Consider the following 23053-nt stretch of genomic DNA (forward strand, 5'->3'; position numbering starts at 1 on the left):
ACTGCTTTTTCCTTGTTGGCAATGAAATAAAACTATCTTCTTACAGCAGCACTACATCCAACGTGACAACATCCAAAAACTTTAAAAATTTCCAGTGTGTGAGGTCACTCTTCAATTCAGGATTCATTCTAGAGCAGCCACTGCAAGGTGTAGGGAATACTTGATTGGAAACAGCTGCACCCAGAGTGCACCCAGACCCTTCCAAATTACCAGCTATTAAGAAGTTCTGGTCTGCTGTAGAGACAAGAAAAAAAAACATAAAAACACTCTATGGGAGTAATAAACTTGTTTTCAGGTCTAGTACTCATTACTATTGCTGAGCTTCAGACAAGGAAGCATAGTGGCTATGATAGGCACATGCGTTTTTCTCGGTGTAGTTTAAACCTGAACAAGCAAATTCCGCAGGGCATTTGGTCACCTCATGCTTCCTGGGGCTTCAAACAAGGAAAGAAGAACAACCTGCAGAATTAACAGGCCACGCAGCCATGTTCATAGGAAAAAAAAATACGAAGGGAGACCAATAAATTCTTATATGAACCCTGCAAGAAGACAAGTACAAAGCCGTTCCTTGAATGAAGGGTAGTGATTCAAATGGAGACGACGGGGTCAACAGACGTAAATGCCAGACATTTTGCCATGGATCATTTCCAGAATCTGGGCAGCCAGCACATATGTGACTGACATTTATAACATCTGGAGGCTGCAAATTTGGCATCTTTTAGGAAGCAATAGCTGGACAGATGTGGAACTTCATTCTGGACATTAGATCAATAGCAGCTTACCAGTTGTAGTCTTTCCAAGCATCAACAAGAATGAAAATGCACTGAGATTAAAAAAAGCAAATTGTTTTCTATGATTGCAATATTGTATCTTGTTCTTTTTTTTTTTTTTTTTTATAAAACTGATTCCATATTTTCACACCACTCATGATCTTCTAGGTTATAAATAAATTTTGTCCTATTTGGTGGTGGGTTTTGAGTAACGTCCCTACCCAAGTTGTCCAGGGTGAGGGTGGAGGCAAACAGTTCACTGGTAGTCAGCCCGCCTTCGTTGTTCTTTATATACCTTTTATAGTTTTTCCGTAAACACTGCCATGTGGTGGTGTAAAGAATGAATGCAACTGACTTGAGAACGATGGCGATGCTGACATACAAGTAGCGGTAGGTCACATTATCATAAAGCATGCAGGCCCCTCGCTGCCCACAAACTGTGCTCCAGAACAGACAAGTTGAATCGATCCCAGCACCAAAGATTAGTGGAGGGGGGATAAAACCTGGAAAGAGAAAACAGGCAGTCAATAATGAAATAAAACCATAAATGTCTGCAACATGAAAGTGTCACTAAACAGATAAGTTTTAATAAAATCTGAAATCAGGCAGCCTAATAAGCATTTTAGCATGTGTCAGAGTAACTTTCTCCTCCATGGAGGTGATTATTCTAGGAAGAAGGGACAATATAGCAGGGTGTTACCTTTCCAATCGTATTTTCTAATCTGCTTATTCAGCTCAAGGTCACATGGGCTGAAGACTATCATGATAACACTGGATAGAAGGGGGTAGCCAAACCTGGACTGGGTGACTGTTTTAATAAGGGTATTTTTTTACTTATTGTATATGCATCATATAGATGCCTTGAATGAGAATTACGGTACATATTAATTTTCTTCTCAAAGCGTTCTTTTATGTTATGTGCTGGTTTATTTAATATTTAACTAAACGGGTAGTAGCCTCTTATGCACAGGTATCCTGCCGACACGGCCTTATTTCAAAGTTGTTTGCGTAAGTTGCAATAGACCTACAAGTCACTAAAAAGCAATAATGGCATTTTACATACCCAAGGCTGTCTTATTTTAAATAAATCAAAGTGTACATGTTGTCTGCTCTACTTCATTAGTGAAATATGTGATTTGCACATGTATACTCTGAAGCAAGCAATGTATCACAGCTGTGTGAATCTGCTTTCATCAAAGATCTCACCTGCATCGAGAGACGTACAGGTGAAGGCTCATTACCATTGGATAGCTGTTGTTCAGGCCTTTCCAACAATGTGTAGCTGTCAATGATTGGTCATTTGTACTATATGTAACATCAGTGCTCACAAAGGCTGGAAATATATTGTGTATGCAACTGCTCATCTTTATGTACCTTCACACAAAACTCTTCTGTGAGACTGCAAGCACATTGTTTGACTGAGGTGCAATAAGACTTGAAGTTTGTACTAGGGACTTTTAATTTGATACATGCCTTCTTCCAAAAAAAAGGAAAACAAATGCCTAAGGAAGTCCAAGAAAAGTTACATAATACTAGCGATATGGAATATGAAGAACCTGAGTCACAGTCTTGACTCTAGTGAGAACTACCCCTTTGATGAAGAACTCAATGCTATGCTTGATTTGTAAGTATATCTTAGTATAAATATGAAGCGTCTCAGTGTGCAGTTTTACAGTTCAAGTGTCATGGTTTTAATTACTACATCTGGACAATATCTGCTGCACATTCTTCCTGTTAGTTTTCTGAGCAGTGCTCTTACAGTTTCAGCTTCTTAGCGTATCAGTGAAGTATAGTTATGCTCTACCTGCTCAAAATTTAACATGATGAACCCTTATCACCAACCCCCTTAACTGAATGTCATTGAGTCACACCATGCAAACTTCCATAGGGGTTCTTCAACTGAATTTTACTGAATCACGCTGCACCATCGATGCTACCACTCACAGCTTCATATAGAGAACCCCCCTTCGGCTGAATGTCACTGTATCATGCCACTTTGACTCTGTGTCAAGGGCAGATGAGAAAAATTCGGACGTCAGCACCAGTAGGCTTTGTGCTCTAGGAGCCAAGTTACCCAAAGTATTCTATAACATTTCAGTAATTATTTACCACCCTGATGCTGATCTTTTTGACCATAAAATATATCATTACGATAGCAATTGATAAGAAGAATTAATTATTAATTGCAGAATTACTGTATTTGAGGGTTCCTCTATAGTTCCTCTTTCTCTTGCACAATTTGGCTTAAAAACTAATCATCAGCACATTGTCACCTCATAACAGGCTTAGTTTCAAGTTTGGTATTTTTCCAACCAGCTGTTGTAGCTCTAGACCGTCCTTAAGAAACTGCGACACACAGTCACACACCCATCATCGAGATATCAATGTTTTTGGTCTCAGGGGATCCAAAAATGTTGTGATCTGTCGAAAACTGGAGATTGAAATTTTTGATGAATCTAAAGCTTTTACCACCCCCTCCGCCCCATATATGACAGGTAAGGGTGCAAAGCAAAAAAAAAACTGTTTCAACTACCATTCACAGCAAAATTCCTCCATCGCCCTCCGATATTTTTATCCTTTTTCCAATAGTGCTCTTTTCACCCCCCCACGCACCCATACTCCAAAAGGCACAAATGAGTGCAATCACAAATAGGAAATAAAATCAAAGAGTGGCCTTGGATGGGTGGCAGAAGCTGATGCGAGCGATTAATGAAGTAAGTGTGATTAGGATTAGTGGCTTTGGGAATGGCAGGACCATGAATAAGTGTCATAAGCTTGTGACACAGCAAAGGCCACCTGCGACTATGGTTGATAAACACTGTTTTAGGTGTATGTGTGGTGTGTGGGTGTGCCATGGCCCACCTGCCAAGTTGTTTGCCTGCCTATGGTAAAGTCATCCCTGATGGAGGATCACAGGAATCATGGAAAAGAGGGGTCCTTTCATCGGCGCAACGTTTTAGCCGTGGCATGGCCAAATGGGGAGGCAGCTGATGGATGAGGTCTCCAGGACTCTAAAAATATCCAAACCTAATTATGTCATATCATCTACTGTTAAACCGTACTTCTAAAATTTTTATTATTATGCTGTATTAAGGAATTGTTCTGTTCTGTGTATTGTATTGTATTGACCCCCTACTTTTGACACCCACTGCACGCCCAACCTACCTGGAAAGGGGTCTCTCTTTGAACTGCCTTTCACGAGGTTTCTTCCATTTTTCCCTACAAGGTTTTTATTGTGAGTTTTTCCTTGTCTTCTCAGAGAGTCAAAGCTGGGGGGCTGTCAAAAGGCAGGGCCTGTTAAAGCCCATTGCGGCACTTCCTGTGTGATTTTGGGCTATACAAAAATAAACTGTATTGTATTGTATTGTATTGTATTGTATTGTATTGTATTGTATTGTGTGTGACTAGCTCTGGGGAGCCCTGTCTAAGGCTGTACCTGCCCTGTGCCCAAATCTGCCAAGAAAGGCATTGTTTGCACCCCTGTACCCCAGCACTAGAAGAAGCTAGTATGAAAATGTATGTATGCACTTAGCTATTCCAGATATGAAATGCAAGCCAACAACAACAATAAGAAAAATAAATGAAAACACACTAAACCTGTGTGGGGCAACTGCAACAGAAGGCTGGAGAAGATGTGTGAATAAAAGTACAAAAACTTCAATCTGCCGTACAAAATGTAAGGTTTCTCTGTGTCTAGTAGTAAATGAAACTGTTTTAATGAATGGCATAGAAAATAATTTTAAAAGTAAAGGTTTGCATAAATACATAATTATATGTGCATAGTTACAATGTATTTGTTTATTCAGAGTGAGATATATATATATATATATATAGTGTGTGTGCGTTCTGTACATATATAGATTTTTTCTAAAAAAAAAAAAAATTATATCTACTACTACAATAAGTGCTTTGAGATATTGTTTAGGTGTGAGAAACCAAATATTTCCAAAAAAGGGGCCACCTTGTGCCAAACATTATAACTTTGCAATGCTATGGGTTATGCCATCTAACCTTGGCACAATGATAGTGGACAAATTGGGGCACAAAGAAACTTCATTCCAGGGTATTGCATCATAAAATGTCTTGGTTATGTACTGTAACACCCAGTTCTTTGGAGAGAAATCTGTGAAGTATCAGGTTTTTAATTATTAAACACTTTAAAAATTTGGAGTGCTGTACTCATTACTCTTCAGTCATTTTAAGCTCCTTTATTACATATCTTTATTACAATAATGTCAAAAGCCCCTTAGGGCCTGCCTTAAATATAATTGCATTTTCTAATATGTGGCAAAAATATCTGAATGATGTAGTAAAAACCAGCTGGCACCCATTATTGTGTGGCTGGTGCCTTTATCCAGGGTCACTTACAACATTTGAGAAACAATTGGTTACATTTCTTTTGTTTTTCCAGTTGAAGCACAGGCAGGTGAAGTGAATGGTCACACATTGTCAGTAGCAGAATCTGAACCCACAACCTCAGGGTTTGAAGTCTAAAACCTTATCTTCCATACCACTGCCTGCAGCTTATTATTACTTAACGTGCCTATATGTGCTATTTGAATATCTTAGTCTCAAATACAAGGCTCTATTAAAACAAAGTACTGAAATTCATTCCTTTGCACCCAAAAGCTTTTTGTGATCTCTTGTGAATCTCTAGACACAGCTTAAGCAATACATATATCATGCACCAAGCAAATTGGTGGCTCAACTGAACTGACTTTTGGGACCTTGAAAATTTACATGGACTGAGAGACTGGGCATCATTCTCGAGGCAATTAGCATGGCCATCGCCTGCCTTTTACATTGGGCTGTTAAAATTAAAATGTCTGGAGTTGTGAGCACCAACCTAAAAAAACTAAAGTAAAAGGTACACCTGAAAAGGGAAAAGTAAAATACATATTTTTTAAATTACTGAGCTGAAGGAATTTCAACTGTTTGGAAGTCATAAAACATTAAAGGAAACAGAACCATCACTTGATCATCCCACACTGCTCTTGGTGAAAGGATTTATGATTCTGTTGCTTAAAACCTTTTCACTATTCGATTAGAAAAATGAAGCTTTGCACACCAAGCAAAATTCCTGGAACAACAATTGTCAATCCACCCGTCTATTTGGTAAACCTGCTTTTTCAGTTATAGGGTCACAGGGGGGCTGAATCCCATACTGGTAGCACTGGGCAACACAGGTATCTACTCTGGACGAGACATCAGTCAATCAAATGGAAATATTTGAGCCTCAAACAACCACTCACTGGCTTGACATGGACTCACACACTCCATGAGCCATCTCAGTTCAGAGACTTGTGCTGTAGTAACTGCTGGTGGCCAGCCGCAAACCTGCAACATCTTGATTACAATGGCCATCAGAAACAGTTTGATATCTGCCTGTGTTAAAGGAGGCTCCTGGCCTTGGCTGAGCAGACAGTGCCTTTCTACACTGTAAGCGGAACACTTCCTGGTGACTTCAGCTGAGCCCCCTCTCTTAGCCCCCACCATACTGCACAGCTCCACCACCTCCACACACACACACACACTAAAAAAAGTTAAACAGCTCATCTTTTTTGAAGAAGTAAAGACAAATTACCCAGAGAAAACTACTGTGTGCATGGAGAGAACATATGACTCTGCACAAACTGAGCACCTTGAAGCTGTGAGGTAGCAGCAATACATGTCATGCTAATATAACACCCATAATTGTATTTATCTAAATTAAATATTTACTGTTCCTTAATTCTTTAGGAAAACTACTCATGGAGCATCCAAAGACCAACACTGTTAAAAGAGTAACTGTGACAATGTGAGGCAATGTGCAAAATGAATATGAAGACCAAAATGATGTCTCAGACACGTCATTACCTCAAGATGCCCTGTCTGTGATTAACAGAAGGCTTGTCACCATGGTGGCTGTGTGGTTTCATTTTTCAGATCCATCTTTCTACATTACAATTATCAAACCCACTAATTTTGCAGAAATGCTCCTCTGTGGAACACTTTCTATGCTTCTATCCCATAGGAAGCCAAACGTTACCGTGGTAGCAGCTAGGAAAACAGCTGAGCTCCAAACTGTACAGAGCGTTCTGCTAACCAGTAATACACCTGAACCCTCCAAAAGATAGCTACTTACCAAGCAGCCGCAGCAGAAGGAAGAGCACCCCTAGGGCATATGACTTGAGTTCTGGATTCACCGCCCTAAAGAGACATAAAATCAAAAGAAGACACAAGATAATGGTTATTGGTACATTGGCATTTTAAGAATCTTCACTCCTGAAAAAAAAACATCTCTCAAATTGTCAGGTAAAGCATTTAACCACCAGGAAGTGTGATATATGAAAGGAGACAGTGGGATTGCTGGATACTGCTAAGCAAAGCAGACATCTTAAACTGTAGGTTCTCTTCCCTTAGACAAATAATCTTTTAATTCTTGAACAAAGCATTTTACTAGAAACCATCCATTTTCTGAACCCATTTAGCATAATGCAGGGGCACCAAGGACAAAGTGGCCGAAAGAGAGAATCTAACCATTGGTCAGGGCACACTCATACTAAAACACTTTAAAGCAGACCATCTAGCTGGGTGTCGTGCTGCACCTTCAGGGGTGTCATGTAACTAATGTTCTAATTTCTACTTTCTAGAAAAAAAAAACAGAACAGAATGGTTTTGTTTTAAATTTTATATGTTCAGTACAGAAGAAACAAATCAGCACTATGCCTTTCAAAAAATAAGATAAATAAATGAAATATTATATACAGTATATACTTGAAAGTATTCAAATGTAGCCTAATATTCATATATGTTTGTCTTATATTTGCTTTTCTTCTTTATTATTTTTTTTGCACTTGAAACATTGCACTTAACCTGTGACATTTAAATACATGGGCCTTCACATAAGTAGGATTCTAGTAATGCTCAAAGTGACGTCCTCAAAAAAGAGAATAGGGGCAAAGCTCAGAGAACCTCTTTCAACCGTATCAAAACAAAAATCACTCTTGACTGCCCAAACATGCAGTCATTAATCTTTTCTTACTTTTTCTACTAAATGGTAGATAGTTTGTGAGACCTAACCTGACACATCATAGCTGTTATATAAAGTTTTTTTGTTCATTTTTAATTCCATTATCTATTTGTATGATTTGCCTAATTATGTACCCTTATGTTAATTTAGTTCCTATGTGTGTAATTATGTTCTTTTATGTTCCTTGTATTTTTGGGGTAGTTCCCCTCGACGTGAGGCCTCCCTTACCTCCCCCTAAGGCACCACCCCCAGCCAATAAATGCAGCTTGGGAAATGCAGTTCCTTGTGGTTCATTGGAATACTCGTATGTTCCGGTGAAGGAGGGTTTGTCTTTACTGTGAGTATTATGCACTTTATGTTCTATGGATTAACTGGTATGGCTAACCTTTTGCTTATGTTTATTAGACAATGTTTGAATTGAGCTTTTGTCTTTGAATTGTCTTTCAGTCAAATCTTTTGAGCGTCCTTTTTGCCCTTTTGAGCTTGTTGTGATATTTTCTGCTTTTGCAAAAAAAGCCTTCCATTTATAAAGTTTCCTTTTTACCTTGCTCTTTACAAACCAAGAGCTGACGGTTATCCTCTCCTTGGTGATGAATTTTGATTATTGTTTGGGAAAATCCTCATATTTTTTAATATTTTGAAGCCTAAGTCTCAGGTCACTTGGGATGCTGAAAAGTGGGCTTTTCTGGGAAGGCTTAGTTGGATGCTGGCCTGTTTTTGGCCCTATTTTAGAGGCCTTCAACCTTACCATTTGTTATGTTCTTGGAATCACAACAGCAGCATGGGATGTCATTTGAGTGCTATGGGCAGGAGCAAGCACTCCAAGAATAACAAATGGTACTAAGTTAAACTCCTCTCGTCTTTTTCTACCTTTACAGTTACACAGCTAATATACAGTAGGTGGCTGGCATAGCTAAAACGGGCATTGCAAACATATAAAAAGCTCTTTAAAATTATGATTTAAAGCTGCTATAATAATGAAAGGAAAATCAGAAATATGGCAGTTATTTTTAATTGTCTTTAATAAGAGGAAAATACAGTTTTTGCTAGCTGTGATGGATGCTTAACAGTTTTTGCATAACAGAGCAGGGATCTCAGGTTTAAGAGTAAACGAGAAGAGGATTAGGACATGAATGATTATTTTATGGATTGTAACAGGTAACAATATCTAGCATATAAGTAGATAATATTTTTATTATTAATGCTTTACAATATATAGTAAATCATTCAAGGTATTGTCTATCTAATTTTAAAATGCAAGAAAGCAGGATAAGCTAGTCATTGCTCTGAGACTTTTACAAATTACCAGATCAATTAAAACCTTTTGTTAGAGGAGGAGTTAACCAGGTTTGCAGGGCATTTTTTGAGCTATTGCACCAAGAATGGACAAGTAAATGTAATATCCTAAACTGGACAGCTAGCCTGTGGGTATACAGGTAGCTAGGATAAGAACAGGCTGCAATTGGGCTGGGGCAGAATGAGGGCTGTGATTCAAGAACCCACATGAACTAAGAGAAAGGCAAAGTCTCTCTTTAGTTTTCATCCACGTTCAAGATCACGCTCACTTCCATTTTTTCTGTTCTATGGTGAGGCCATTTCTGCTGTCCTGAGCAGACAGCATGCTAGATCAAGGGCCATGCCAGACCAAATCGGAGCAGAGACATTTAGACAGTCAGCCACCTGGTAGCCCATTGCCAGGTTGTATTACTTTAACTAACACTCTTTTTACTTTGTTTATTATTTTGGCCCTATTATCTATAATATATTATTAAAGTTTTAACTTTGATCTCCTACCTGCTCTGGTGCTCTGTCTAATTGTCTGGGGTTATAAAAGTAAAAGGAACGGGAAAATATTGAATTACAGTATCCAACAGTTTGGTAAGAGTATGGAATGTGAGATATTCTATTAAAGTTTACATAATAAAGAGTATAAAGGGGAATAGTCGCCCTTGACACTACCATGACAAAACAAGGTTGAAGTGTTTGAAAATTTGTTTTTACAGCAACTTCAAATTAAAGAACAGGCAGCAGGGTAGGAAAACATGTTCCAAACTGCACTGTGAAGGGGTGTACTTAAGAAACAACTGTCTGTCGGTTTTACTAATGATGATACACATAAGACTTGAGTGTTCATCCTCTTTGGACAACCCTGAAAAGTTTACAAAAGACCTGCTAGGTTTATGCAATCAGAAGTATTGGAAAATGGGATTTATGGCTATTACAGTGATGATAATGATCCTGTGCCCGTGTGTTTATTTTGTGAGGATCATAAATCACTAAAATAAGGATAATGAGGAAATGTTAATTAAATTGTTACATATTTGACTTTACATCAAAGAAACTTATAAAACTCACCAGTCACATGTGAGTCACTAACTGTAGAAAATCTTTCCTTAAAAATTTGTTTGTAAATGTAAACATGGCTTTCTTTTGTAATCCCATTCTTACATCAGTTATGTATTTAAATATACAGGCCTGCTCTGTTGGGTGAACAGAATTTTGAAAAGTCATCATGAAAAAAAAACCCACTGATTTAGAGTGACTAATTTATCTAATAATGTATAAAGAATGCCAACTTAGAAAAGCAAATAAGAAGAGGTCCACTAATTAGCTGTATTAGGACAGACAACATATTAATAATGTTAAGTGTAGAATGACCAAACATTTTTAAACCTCCTAAATCCATCTCAAGATCAATGGGTCTAAAGCCAATGTTGGCAGCATCAGGTGCAATACAGGAGATAGCTCTGTAGGTTGTGCTGGTCTATCATAGGGCACACACACTCACCAACAGTTTTAAATCACCAATTCATCTTAACATGTAGGCATTTAAAAAGTTTCCAGAAAAAAAAAACTTTTGAGAACGTGGGGAGGCCATGCAAACCCCATATAGACAGTGACCAGCCTGGGCTCTGATCTTAGGTTTCTCCAACTGTGAGGCAGTATCATGAATGAGTGTATCATTGTGTCACCCATTTTAATATTTAATATTCAGACTATATTTAGTTCCTTTTTAAGAGGGCCCATAATGTATATTTTCACTGAAGAACTTTTTCATTCTTTTCATCAATTTATATCAGCTACTTGTTGTCACTCCTCAGGGAACTGGCCAACAGGTCAGAAATATCAATTCTTCATGCCTGCTGTGTCTGGAATGTGGACACAGACTGTTCTTTCATCTCCAATCTGTGCGAGTGGGGGTGTGTGTATGGCTGTGCATTGTGATGGACTGATGTCCCATGCAGAGCTGCGTTTGGTACTAATGGGCTATGCTTTAACTTCCAACAGCCAGGTAATGGAAAAGACTTGGACTCCAGCATTCTGAGTGGGGTTTGTATGCTTTCCTTGTATTATCATGGGTTTCTTTCACATTCTAACAAATGCTGTAAGGCTGGTTAGTCCTAAGTTTGCCAAGTGAAAGTAGTTGTTAGGGTATTCCTTGTAGGCACACTATCTAACTAATTTATCACCAACAAAATGGTGTTGGTGATGTCAGTGTTGCTACCTCACTGTCAAATCTTGGATGCGGAATTTGTGTGTGTCTTGGAGACAGGAGAACCTCATTAGTACAAACAACAGGGACCTGAATATTGAGATCCCGTGGGAGAGCTATAGTAGTTTTCCTTTCTGGTTTCCTCATACTCTGTACCCTCACTGTGATCATCCCTTCCCTTGTGTTTTTTGGGTTAAAAAAACTACACCTTTTATTATATCTTTTGTTTGTGATTACAGTAGTATGCTTATTTTAAATTCCACACCTGATGGTATACATTGTAGGATGGCACATTAGAGCAGTGGTAAAACTGCTGCATTGCAGCAAGGAGGCTGGGGTTCAAGCCATGGGTGCTCCCTGTATGGAGTCTTTATGTTCTTCTCATATCTGTATGGGTTTCCTCCCACAGTCTAAGGACATCTCAAGATCAATGGGTCTGAAGCCAATGTTGGCAGCATCAGGTGCAATACAGGAGATAGCTCTGTAGGTTGTGCTGGTCTATCATAGGGTACACTCACTCACCAACAGTTTTAAATCACCAATTCATCTTAACATGTAGGCATTTAAAAAGTTTCCAGAAAAAAAAAACTTTTGAGAACGTGGGAAGGCCATGCAAACCCCATATAGACAGTGACCAGCCTGGGCTCTGATCTTAGGTTCCTCCAACTGTGAGGCAGTATCATGAATGAGTGTATCATTGTGTCGCCCATTTTAGTGTAAACATTTATGTAAAAAAAAAGAAAAAAACTTGTATTCTAATTTAAGCAGGAGTTACATGCTCCTTTCCCTTACCTTCTGGTGCCTACGGTGAAAGTTTTATAAATACTGCTTAGAGATGAATAGTTACAGTAGCTAAGCTGTTATTTGTAAAGGCGGTGCATGATAAATTATACATCCGATGAAATCTATTGTACTGTTCACAGCCACACTTTATACATTTTTTCTAGACATTGTGAGTTGTTGTCTCTGATCGTATAAAATGTACTTCTTTCAATCTTTCAATTGCTTTGAACTTAACTTCAATAAGTTAGATCATTAAATTTTAACTTGTTTTCAGCACAGCAAATATCCCCAGTGTGCTCTTCATTCAGTTATTTTTTTTCTACAGTGTATTTACTAACTTGCTTAATGACTTTTTAAAATGTCCTCATGCTGCTTATTTTGTTCAGTTATTTATTTAATGATGTATGGAAAGCACTGCTTCTAAATCAGAGGTGGGAAACTCCAATTCTCAGCAGTCTTTATGTCTTATGGTTTTTATTTTGAATTAACACTCACAATTAACTTTGTTTATTCGAGCATACTTCACATTAAATATTAAATGCACAAAGTTGCTCTGAAACTGAAAGAATAACTAGATAATTTCATCTGAGACATAGGCATGTTTTAAAAACCTGAGAACTGTACTGTACATGACTGTATAGTGTATGATTTATGGAAGTGGTTGTAAAATTAAACATCTGAACCATTTTATCAAAACACAGGATAACATAGTGGCTGGTGTAGCAGCCTCACAGCTTAAGGGACCTGGGTTCAGTCCTCAGCCCTAGGGCCACATTTATAACACTTGTGTATGCCCTGTCACACACAAACGATTGGGAAACAACCTAAGGGCTCATTTGACTGTAATTCCACTTATGAGCGAGGGTTGGCACTGTTTCCTAATGTGTCTCCTCTTTTTTCATCTGCAGATCTGATGATCGATGGTGAGATGAGTCATGACTTTTGGATGCTGATTGCCTTGACCCGCCTCTTCCTCTCCACTGGTCTCTTAACCAGCTTCACTGCCATCTATAGTCAGTCTATTACTAGACTCATGTCTGGAAAGATATTTCTGCTAACAAATGTTAATTGTTTTGTTAATTTTTCAGCAATTATATGGGGTTCAACCTATGTGTGTCCTAAATTTTATACTCTGTCTTTTTTGTTACAGCACAAAAATGTGAGGATGCAACTTCCCACACAAATGTTCCCACAAAATCTGTTCATACTTTACAGAAACTTTGACTCATCTGTACCCAACATTTTGGAGAAACTGGGAAGTGACGACACCCTTGATCAAGCAGGGAAATTCAGCCAAACCAGTTAAATTGACTCACGTGTATAATAATTCATATCACTGAACTTTTACAATGTGCATTGGCGTGACAAACATATTACACTTCAAAATCAAGAAATGTGATATTCAGACTATATTTAGTTCCTTTTTAGGAGGGCACATAATGTATATTTTCACTGAAGAACTTTTTCATTCTTTTCATCAATTTATATCAGCTACTTGTTGTCACTCCTCAGGGAACTGGCCAACAGGTCAGAAATATCTCAGCCAAACTTCAATTCCTCATGCCTGCTGTGTCTGGAGTGTGGACACGGACTGTTCTTTCATCTCCAATCTGTGCGAGTGGGGGTGTGTGTATGGCTGTGCATTGTGATGGACTGATGTCCCATGCAGAGCTGCGTTTGGTACTAATGGGCTATGCTTTAACTTCCAACAGCCAGGTAATGGAAAAGACTTGGACTCCAGCATTCTGAGTGGGGTTTGTATGCTTTCCTTGTATTATTATGGGTTTCTTTCTCATTCTAACAAATGCTGTAAGGCTGGTTAGTCCTAAGTTTGTCCACACTATCTAACTAGTTTATCACCAACAAAATGGTGTTGGTGATGTCAGTGTTGCTACCTCACTGTCAAATCTTGGATGGGGAATTTGTGTGTGTCTTGGAGACAGGAGAACCTCATTAGTACAAACAACAGGGACCTGAATATTGAGATCCTGTGGGAGAGCTATAGTATTTTTCCTTTCTGGTTTCCTCATACTCTGTACCCTCACTGTGATCATCCCTTCCCTTGTGTTTTTTGGGTTAAAAAAACTACACCTTTTATTATATCTTTTGTTTGTGATTACAGTAGTATGCTTATTTTAAATTCCACACCTGATGGTATACATTGTAGGATGGCACATTAGAGCAGTGGTAACACTGCTACATTGTAGCAAGGAGGCTGGGGTTCAAGCCCTGGGTGCTCCCTGTATGGAGTTTTTATGTTCTTCTCATATCTGTATGGGTTTTCTCCCACAGTCTAAGGACATTAGATTAGATGGACTGGTGATGAAAAAGTGGCCCAGATACATGTGTGTGCTCACCGTGAGATAGGTAGACATCATGTCTAGGGATTGTTCCTGCCTAATACTAGCTGGGAAAGGCTCCTGCAACAGGTCAGGGAGCATGCACTCGTACAGCACATTACAGCACCCACCACACGATGAAACAGCCTGGGATCCTGGTTGGTAACTTCCCAGGCAGACATCCACCGGAAATGACTATCTATCTGCCACAGCCAGATGTTACGTGGGCATCCCCTTGGCCTGGTCCAGCCACTCGGATCACCCACTGAGAATTGTGGCACATGGCTGTAGTGCTGTAATTGATGTTCCCTCACAATGCAGGTATTGTGCCTCCATGAGCATCTGCTTATTCGACACAAAGTCAAACCAGCAGTACCTAAGGATTCCCTGAAGAGAGACAGTACTGAAGGAATCCAGTCTTTGTCTCAGGTCACTGGGTGTCATCCATATCTTGCAACCATACAGTAAAACATGAAGCACCAGGACTCTGAACACTTGGACCTTAGTTGTTTTGCACAGATATCAGGAGTGCCACACACCTTTTTCCAGTGACCTCATGACCCCCCATGCTCTCCCAATCTGTCTACTGACTTCATAAGAAGAGTCAACGGAGACATGAATGTCACTGCCAAGGTAAATAAACCTCTTGACAAGGTCGACACTCTCTCTGCAAACAGACCCACTTACTGGATCTTGGTTTTTATCCAAGACACTCACAAATCCAGATACTCAGACTTCTAATTCAGTCTCTAGAGAGCCCTGATCAGAGATACATTGATTCTGTGAAGATCACAGCATTGTCAGCAAAATCAAGATCAGTGAATATCTCTTCACTAACAGATGCCACAGCCGTACAGCCACTGGACCTCATGACCCAGCCCAACACTCAGTTCAGGCAAATATTGAACAGAGTAGGAGCAAGAACACACCCCTGGTGAACCCCAGAATCAACTGGGTGAAACTTAGAGGTTCTACCTCCACTATACACAGTGCTCATAATACCAGTGTACAGGCTGGCCATGACATCCAGCAATATTGAGGGGATCCCACGAAGTCTATCTGAGACTGAGACTCCTGTAACTCTGTTCCCGATAAACAGGCTAGAAAATGAATGGATAGAGTACACTGTATGTAAGATTTACCTAAGGACAACAATATATTAGCTTATCTGTATTAGGTTTAGGAGAGTCAAATCAAATCCTTTACATGGGTTTCAAGCTCCTGTCCTGGAGGGCTGCAGTGGCTGCAGCAACTAAACAATAATGAAATGTTGAGTTTTTCAAGAGATGACCAGTATAGTAACTCAAGGGTCTGAAACTCAGTTTCTGGAGGGACAAAATTTTCACTACAACAAGTTTCTTGGATTAGAAGCTGATTCTTGTCATTAAAGAAATGCATTATTTAATTCTCAGTTTTTTAGTTCTCTCATTTTGTCACACCAGGCATTTACAAATCTTTTTTTTTTGCACAATCAAAATGTTGTGTGAATTACACCAGATTAATATTTCTCAGAACTTCCCTTTCTCCTTTTTAACAATTTTACTGGAATGGATATTGTATGATAGACATAAAGGTATATATGAGATCATGATAGTTGGTTATCTGTTGGCTTGCTTTATGTCTCATTATTGTTTGTCAGAAGTTCTAAATCTTAAGCTATGTCCACTGTACTATGTTTTCATTTAAACTACATTTTTAAACAAAAAATACCTTCATCCATTCTACTGTTTTCATATTGCTTAGGAAAGTCTCCCCAAACACAGTAAAACAACTGAAAATGCATATGACAGATCACTACACTGGGCATATGTGTATCAGAGGAAAAATCCTTGAAGGGGTGGCACTGCCACTGGCCATGGGATTTACTGCAAAAATGTAATGACTGGTAAAATATTTTCTTTTGAGCATGTATGCAGCATTCAAACTGTACAAGTGCTACAGAAAGCAACTTTTCTGCATCTTTCATGTTGGAATACGGTTTTCTTTTGTGAAGATTGACCAATCAGGGAATGACACATGCAAATTAGCAAGATCCCATCAGAAAACACTTATGTAATAAACAAAAGCAAATCAGAGTGCGATTTGAGTTTTCATGTTTTTAAAAGTCTACATTTGCATCAGTCCAAATTGCAATGACAAGCTGATGTTTTCAGAAGTACTGGGCTCTGGAGAGCATTTTTACAAGTCTTTGTTTTTGGGGTTTAAAAATGTGGGGGTAGTATGGATGGAAGGTGAAAATGGAGACTACTGACTACGTTTTAAAATGAAAACAAAACACTATAGGCGGGGCCATGAAAAGCAAGTCAATTAGTATTTAGGCAACAAAGTCTGCCCTATTAGCAACAGTAACTGGTGGCTGAACTGAAAATCTGTAGCCACTGCAGCCTCCCAAGGCATGAGTTTGACACTCCTGCTTTACAACATATACAATTAAGGCTGTAGGTTTTGCTATTTTCCATAGTGTATTCTGCCATCTGCACATACAATCGAAAGAAGTCAATTACTTGCTATTATAAAGAAGCTTTGAGCTCCACTCATCACCTCTTTTTATAGATAAGAAAAAACACAATTCTCAGTGGGCACCGCATCTAAGAACCTTCTGCATAATAAACAAGCCTTGTGTATCTTCATGTATACATTTCTATCAGAATTTAAACATCTGTGTGCAATACAAAAAAGCCTCCCTATTTTAGTTGTGCCATGGGACGCAAATGCTGAGGCAGGCCTACAGCAAAGTGCTGCGTCAGGGGACCGGAGTCAAACCAAAATAATTGCCACCTTTTCTCTAAACACTGCTAAAGTAATCTTTTTTCAGAAGAGAAGAAATTTCCCTCACAGCTACTGCAATTTAACATTGATATTCATCTATCATGCCTAAAACAATTTTTCATATAAAACTCTTTTCATCCATCCATTATCCAACCCGCTATATCCTAACTACAGGGTCAAGGAAGTCTGCTGAAGACAATCCCAGCTAACACAGGGCACAAGGCAGGAAACAAACCCCGGGCAAGGCACCAGCCCACTGCAGGTCGCGCACACACACACACCAGGGACAATTTAGAATCGCAAATGCACCTAACCTGCATGTCTTTGGACTGTTGGAGGAAACCCACGCAGACAACATGCAAACTCCATGCAGGGAGAGCCTGGGAAGTGAACCCGGGTCTCCTAACTGCGAGGCAGCAGCGCTACCCACTGCACCACCAAGCCATCCTAAAACTAATTTAATATCGGAAATTCTAATTCAACTAAGGCAGGATAAATACTACTGTCGCACAACTAAATCTGCTTAAATGAAATGCTCTGTCTAATGTATTACATTAAATATATTAGCTTGTAGTCTGGGGATCCTTGTTAACTATTATATAATAAGATTTTGTATTCAGTTCTAATACTTCTGATCCTTTGTATTCATTTATTTTTGTTACACTTATTCAATTAGGGCCTGTGGTGGGCTGGCACCCTGCCCAGGGTTTATTTCCTGCCTTGTGCCCTGTGTTGACTGGAATTGGCTCCAGCAGACCCCCATGACCCTGTAGCTAGGGTGTAGCGGGTTGGATAATGGATGGATGAATTCAATTAAGGGTTGCAATGAGCTGGTGCCTACCATGGAAATGTTAGGTGGAATGCTAGAATCAACCTGGATGGGCGTCAGTCTGTCAGAGGTCATACTTGTGACACATCCACACAGTGCTAATTGAGAAATATCTTTGAGATCTTGGAGGAAAACAAGAATACCTGGACAACACTAAAAATTTGGGACAGCCTATTTAGGGTGCTTTATGATAACATTAATTAGCCAAAGCACTAGGCAAAATTACAATGCTGCCCTCTTGTGGTCAACTGTGGTGTTGGCTCTGATAATGGCCTACTTTCAAATCAGAGACCCATGAGCCCATTTATTTATTCTCCCCACTTTTTAATTCAGTTGCAACTATTAAAGTCACTAAAGTGTTTTCTATTGCCAAGCATTTATTATTTTAAAAGCTGTACTGAAGTGTCTGTTTGATTGATTTTAATAAATTGCTACAAAGGAAAATTGAACACAGATTTTACTCCATATTTTGAGACCCTAGAACATGTAGAATGAGATCAAGGAAAGGTGTTCAAATTCAAGTTGACTGTTAAAAAACAATGGCATGTTCTGTCCTTTTGTTTCTCCGACAGCCACAGAAGCTACTAATGTGGACACCACAATAAATGATTCAAGGCCAGTGGCACTGATCTCACTTTCAACTGTGAAGAGAAGACTTTCAGCTGCAAGATTGGTAGGTTGAGTGACAATAAGAAGGCTTTTGCTAAAATACTGAAATGTTTTAGAACATTCCAATTTTTTCCCTTTTTTACTGACATTTACAGAGTTAATGTCTCAATGTGCCCTGAAATTAAAGCATAGAAAGTGAAACCTACTGACTTAGATAGATAGATAGATAGATAGATAGATAGATAGATAGATAGATAGATAGATAGATACTTTATGACTTCACGTACTGTTAAGCTGTTCTTGAAGCTGTTTTGCTGTGAGGCACTAGTCACAAAGCTGTTAACTCTTACAAACTTGTTTTCTGATTCTGTTTGGCTTTGGGTTTCACAGACTTGTACCTGACAGATTTTCCTCCAGTTTCCAAGTTCTTTTTAATGGTGTGAGAAACTATACCCAAGGACATCCTGGCTTCCTTTGCAACATGTCCACTTCTAAGGATTATAATGTTCTGTGTATCTTCCTTTGTTATATGCCCACCATTATGATAGCAATACATAGGGCTTTCTTGTCCAAATAATGCTTTAGGGAAGCAGCACAGTTTGCCCCAAAACTGCTTTTTTACAGACGGGCTGTAAGTAATCAAGAAAAGTCAAGGCATGTGAAGGAATTGTTGACATCAACTTTCAAGGTATAGGTAACTCCCAATGCTGCAGAAAAGCTGTAAGCTCTTAACTCATTACTTGTTTCCTAACAAAAAAGACCTTTTTGTTTAACTCTGAGGGTGGAGCGGTGGCACAGTGGAAGCGCTGCTGCCTCGCAGTAAGGAGATCTGGGATCGCTTCCCTGGTCCTCCCTGCGTGGAGTTTGCATGTTCTCCCCGTGTCTCTGTGGGTTTCCGCCGGGTGCTCCGGTTTCCTCCCACAGTCCAAAGACATGCAGGTTAGGTGCATTGGCGATACTAAATTGTCCCTAGTGTGTGCTTGATGTGTGTGTGTGCCCTGCCTGGGGTTTGTTCCTGCCTTGTGCCCTGTGTTGGCTAGGATTGGCTCTAGCAGACCCCTAAGTTAGTATATAGCGGGTTGGATAATGGATGGATGTTTAACTTGAAAAATTATATTATTTTTCAAGTTATTGGTAACCTAAACTGTTTTAAACCTCTGGCAGTTTACCTCTTACCTTTGCACCATTTCAGGTTAAATTGCTTAAATTCAAAAATAAATGCCAGAAAAACGGTGGTGTTTAAAAACTCTTGAGTGGTACTGCACGTTTTTTCTCCATCAATTTAAAAAGTTCAATCTATCCCAATCAGTACTGCTACAGTTTTATAGAGCTGTCTGCATTCCCATCCTTGCCTATGGTCACAAGATTTTGAAAGTGGCTAAAAAAAGAGATTAGCAGACAAAATATGGGTCCTGTGCAGCACTTCTGGGCTCACTCTTTGTGATAGGCTGAGGAGTCTGGTAATATGGGAAAATGTAAGAGTAGAGCCTCTGCTTCTCCTGAGCAAGAGGAGACAATTATGATACTTTGGGAATGTGTATAGGATGCCCTTTTGGTGCCTCTCATGGAAGTCGTAAAGGTATATGACCCATTGTGAAAACACTAAGGAGCAAATCCAGTTCCAAAGTTGACAGTAATAGGGGGGAGCCTGGTCAGCATGTTGGTATCACGACCCTCACCAGGAAAAGCAGGACGAAAACAACAATGAAGAACTTCTTCTTATGTGATTTTATATTTTTTTGTTAACACATTTCCAACATAATTGCTTCTGAATGTTTTCCTTTAAAAATAAGAATTAGGAATAATTATACATGACAAAACATCCTAAATAGAAGCTGCTAATTTAGTATAATTTGCACCTGTGTTCACATCATCAAGCAGCAGGTTTAATAAACAAATCTGTAAAAAAAAATAAGAGATTAAAATCTTAATGAGTGCACCTGGGAAAACAATTGCTTTTTTGTGGATAAAACTTAAATTCCTTAAATCATCAACACCAGCTTTGAACACTAAATGCACAAACATGGACACAGTAACACTAAGACCAGTTCAGTTGCAGGAAGGGCTTAACCCTGATTAACACAATTTAAAAAATCAGCAGTGTGTGTGAGTGGATCGTATTATAGATAAGCACATCATTCCTGCCTTGAGATCCACGCTGCTAAGATAGGATGTATTTCACCACGAACTTGAATTAATTTAAGAGGGTGTAATGATGTTGTGCTATGGTAGCTACATGGAACCACAGATATAGCAGATGGTACTCTTCATTTAATGGTGATATTGATGTCACACTTACCTGATCAGCACGATGACAGATGGGGTTTGTGCCATTGCTCCAATCATACTGCATGCACAGATCACGCACAGGAAGGTCAAGAAAGCCTCTTGGCATCCTGGACTTGGACACTTTCCTGAAACTGCAGTGGCATTTTCAGCACGGCCTACTGCTATGCAGGAACATCCAGTGAGGTTCTTTAGTAGTGGAACAAAAATGTGAAGTTATTTACAAGATAACAAAGTAAGCAAGCCCTATTGAAAAACATAATGATGAAGTTATGTAGCCTGTAGGAGACACCAAAAAGTACAAACATGCAAACTTACAGTTCTTGAGCACCCAGCAAAACAAGAAGACAAGTAGGTGATACCATCAGAGCCGCAGACTGGACTGATTGAATCTGTGAGACAGTTACAGCCAGTGTTACAAGGAGATTGAGGGTCCAGCTGAGGAACTGGGATTGTCCTGAGGAAAGGCAATGGACAACAGGAATCAGGTAACAGCTATCCAATTTCATTGTGCAGAACAATCTAGAAACAGAGTTATCTCAGAGCAAGACACATAAATTAGAGGTTTGTTTTGCAGTGATGAGTCAATTTCTGCTTGAAATTTGTAATCACTATTGAGTCTCTCCTTTAGTATTAGAATAAATGACTTAAATAAAACTAAAAGAGCTGGAAGGCCTCAGAGCTGATAAAGACAATGAATGAGTTCATCATGTTGTCTCTCTAGCTCCATTAGATTATAGAGTGTGCCTCCTCCTTATTCTCTCCTCTTTTTTTAAGGAAATATGACGTTCTAGTAATTCATTCACATGATTATTTATTTAGGGGCACGGTGGCGCAGTGGTAGCGCTGCTGCTTCGCAGTTAGGAGACCCGGGTTTGCTTCCCAGGTCCTCCCTGTGTGGAGTTTGCATGTTCTCCCCGTGTTTGCGTGGGTTTCCTCCGGGTACTCCGGTTTCCTCCCACAGTCCAAAGACATGCAGGTTAGGTGGATTGACGATTCTAAACTGGCCCTAGTGTGTGCTTGGTGTGTTTGTGTGTGTCCTGTGGTGGGTTGGCACCCTGCCTGGGATTGGTTTCCGCCTTGTGCCCTGTGTTGGCTGGGACTGGCTCCAGCAGACCCCTGTGACCCTGTGTTCAGATTCAGCGGGTTGGAAAATGGATGGATGGATTATTTATTTATAGGACTGAAATTCACCCATACCTCAGCCATATTCAGTCTTGGAACTGTGCTTAAATACATTGTGGTCTACGGCCGGCCTTTCATCCCGGCCAATACCTCCAGGCTGCCAGATGGAGCCCTCCCTGCAGCATGGAAGTGCCCCCAGACCAGCAGGGAATCCTGGACAATGGAGTTTTCATCCACAGCCCTTCTGGATACCACAGGGGCTGCTATATGGAGCTGCAGGGAGGAGCAAAGAATATTATTTGCCCTACGCACCAGAAGTACGTCCGAGTCACATGGACAAGGGGAATGACGTGCTTCCGGGGTGAAGAAAAAGGATTTTTATCTGACCCGGAAGTGTTCCTAGTCACGTGGACAGAGAGGGTGAAACACTTCTGGATCGAGGACTATAAAGGACTTTGGGAAATCCCCAGCTATTGGGCTGAGCTGGGTGGAAGGGTGGTGACGCGTCTGGGAGTGTGGAGGACTGATTATTGTAGAGTATTGTGTTATTTAATGAGTATTGTGGAGAGGAGGGTGCTTTGTGCACTTTGTGTTAATAAAAAGTCAACTATTTGGACTTTTATCTGGTGTTTGGCGTCTTGGACAAGGGTTCAAGGGAGCGATAGCGCCCCCTATCTGTCACAACATACAACCACCATAAAAGCAGTAACTCTACTGTTACATCCAGTTGTCCTAAATGATTTCTTCTACTCACTCGTTTTTATAAGGTACTGTAATTCCAGCCACAGGCCCAGTATCACAACCAAGAAAAAGGAAGGACACGTAGCATGCCGTAGAGACAAGGTTGACGAGCATAGCCATGCGAATGGCACCCAGCGCAGATAGGTTTAGTTTCTTCACGAGCAGGCCTCCCAGGAAGATTCCCAGACATGCACAGGGAATTGCTGTCATTCCTGAAATACAGAAAACAACTGATTTAGGGTTTAGTTAATGCACTCTACAGGGTGTGCTGTCCAAAAAGACATTTGAAACTCCCTC

At 39.7% G+C, this 23053-nt stretch overlaps 1 protein-coding gene across 1 annotated transcript in view; it reads right to left on the minus strand.

Annotated features, from left to right (window-relative positions):
• Nucleotides 1-877: 877 nt before the first annotated feature.
• The window catches only part of slco3a1 (solute carrier organic anion transporter family, member 3A1), a 341510-nt gene continuing 319334 nt past the window's right edge, over nt 878-23053 (minus strand). The window contains exons 6-10 of the mRNA XM_039773301.1: nt 22770-22968; nt 21209-21347; nt 20904-21079; nt 6895-6959; nt 878-1273 (exon numbers count right to left, since the gene is read on the minus strand). Of these exons, the coding sequence (XP_039629235.1) occupies nt 894-1273; nt 6895-6959; nt 20904-21079; nt 21209-21347; nt 22770-22968 (959 nt within the window). The 3' untranslated portion in view covers nt 878-893. The remainder of the gene's footprint in view (nt 1274-6894; nt 6960-20903; nt 21080-21208; nt 21348-22769; nt 22969-23053) is intronic.

This window comes from Polypterus senegalus, chromosome 12, assembly GCF_016835505.1.
Source record: "Polypterus senegalus isolate Bchr_013 chromosome 12, ASM1683550v1, whole genome shotgun sequence".
NCBI classification, from domain to species: Eukaryota; Metazoa; Chordata; class Cladistia; order Polypteriformes; family Polypteridae; genus Polypterus; species Polypterus senegalus.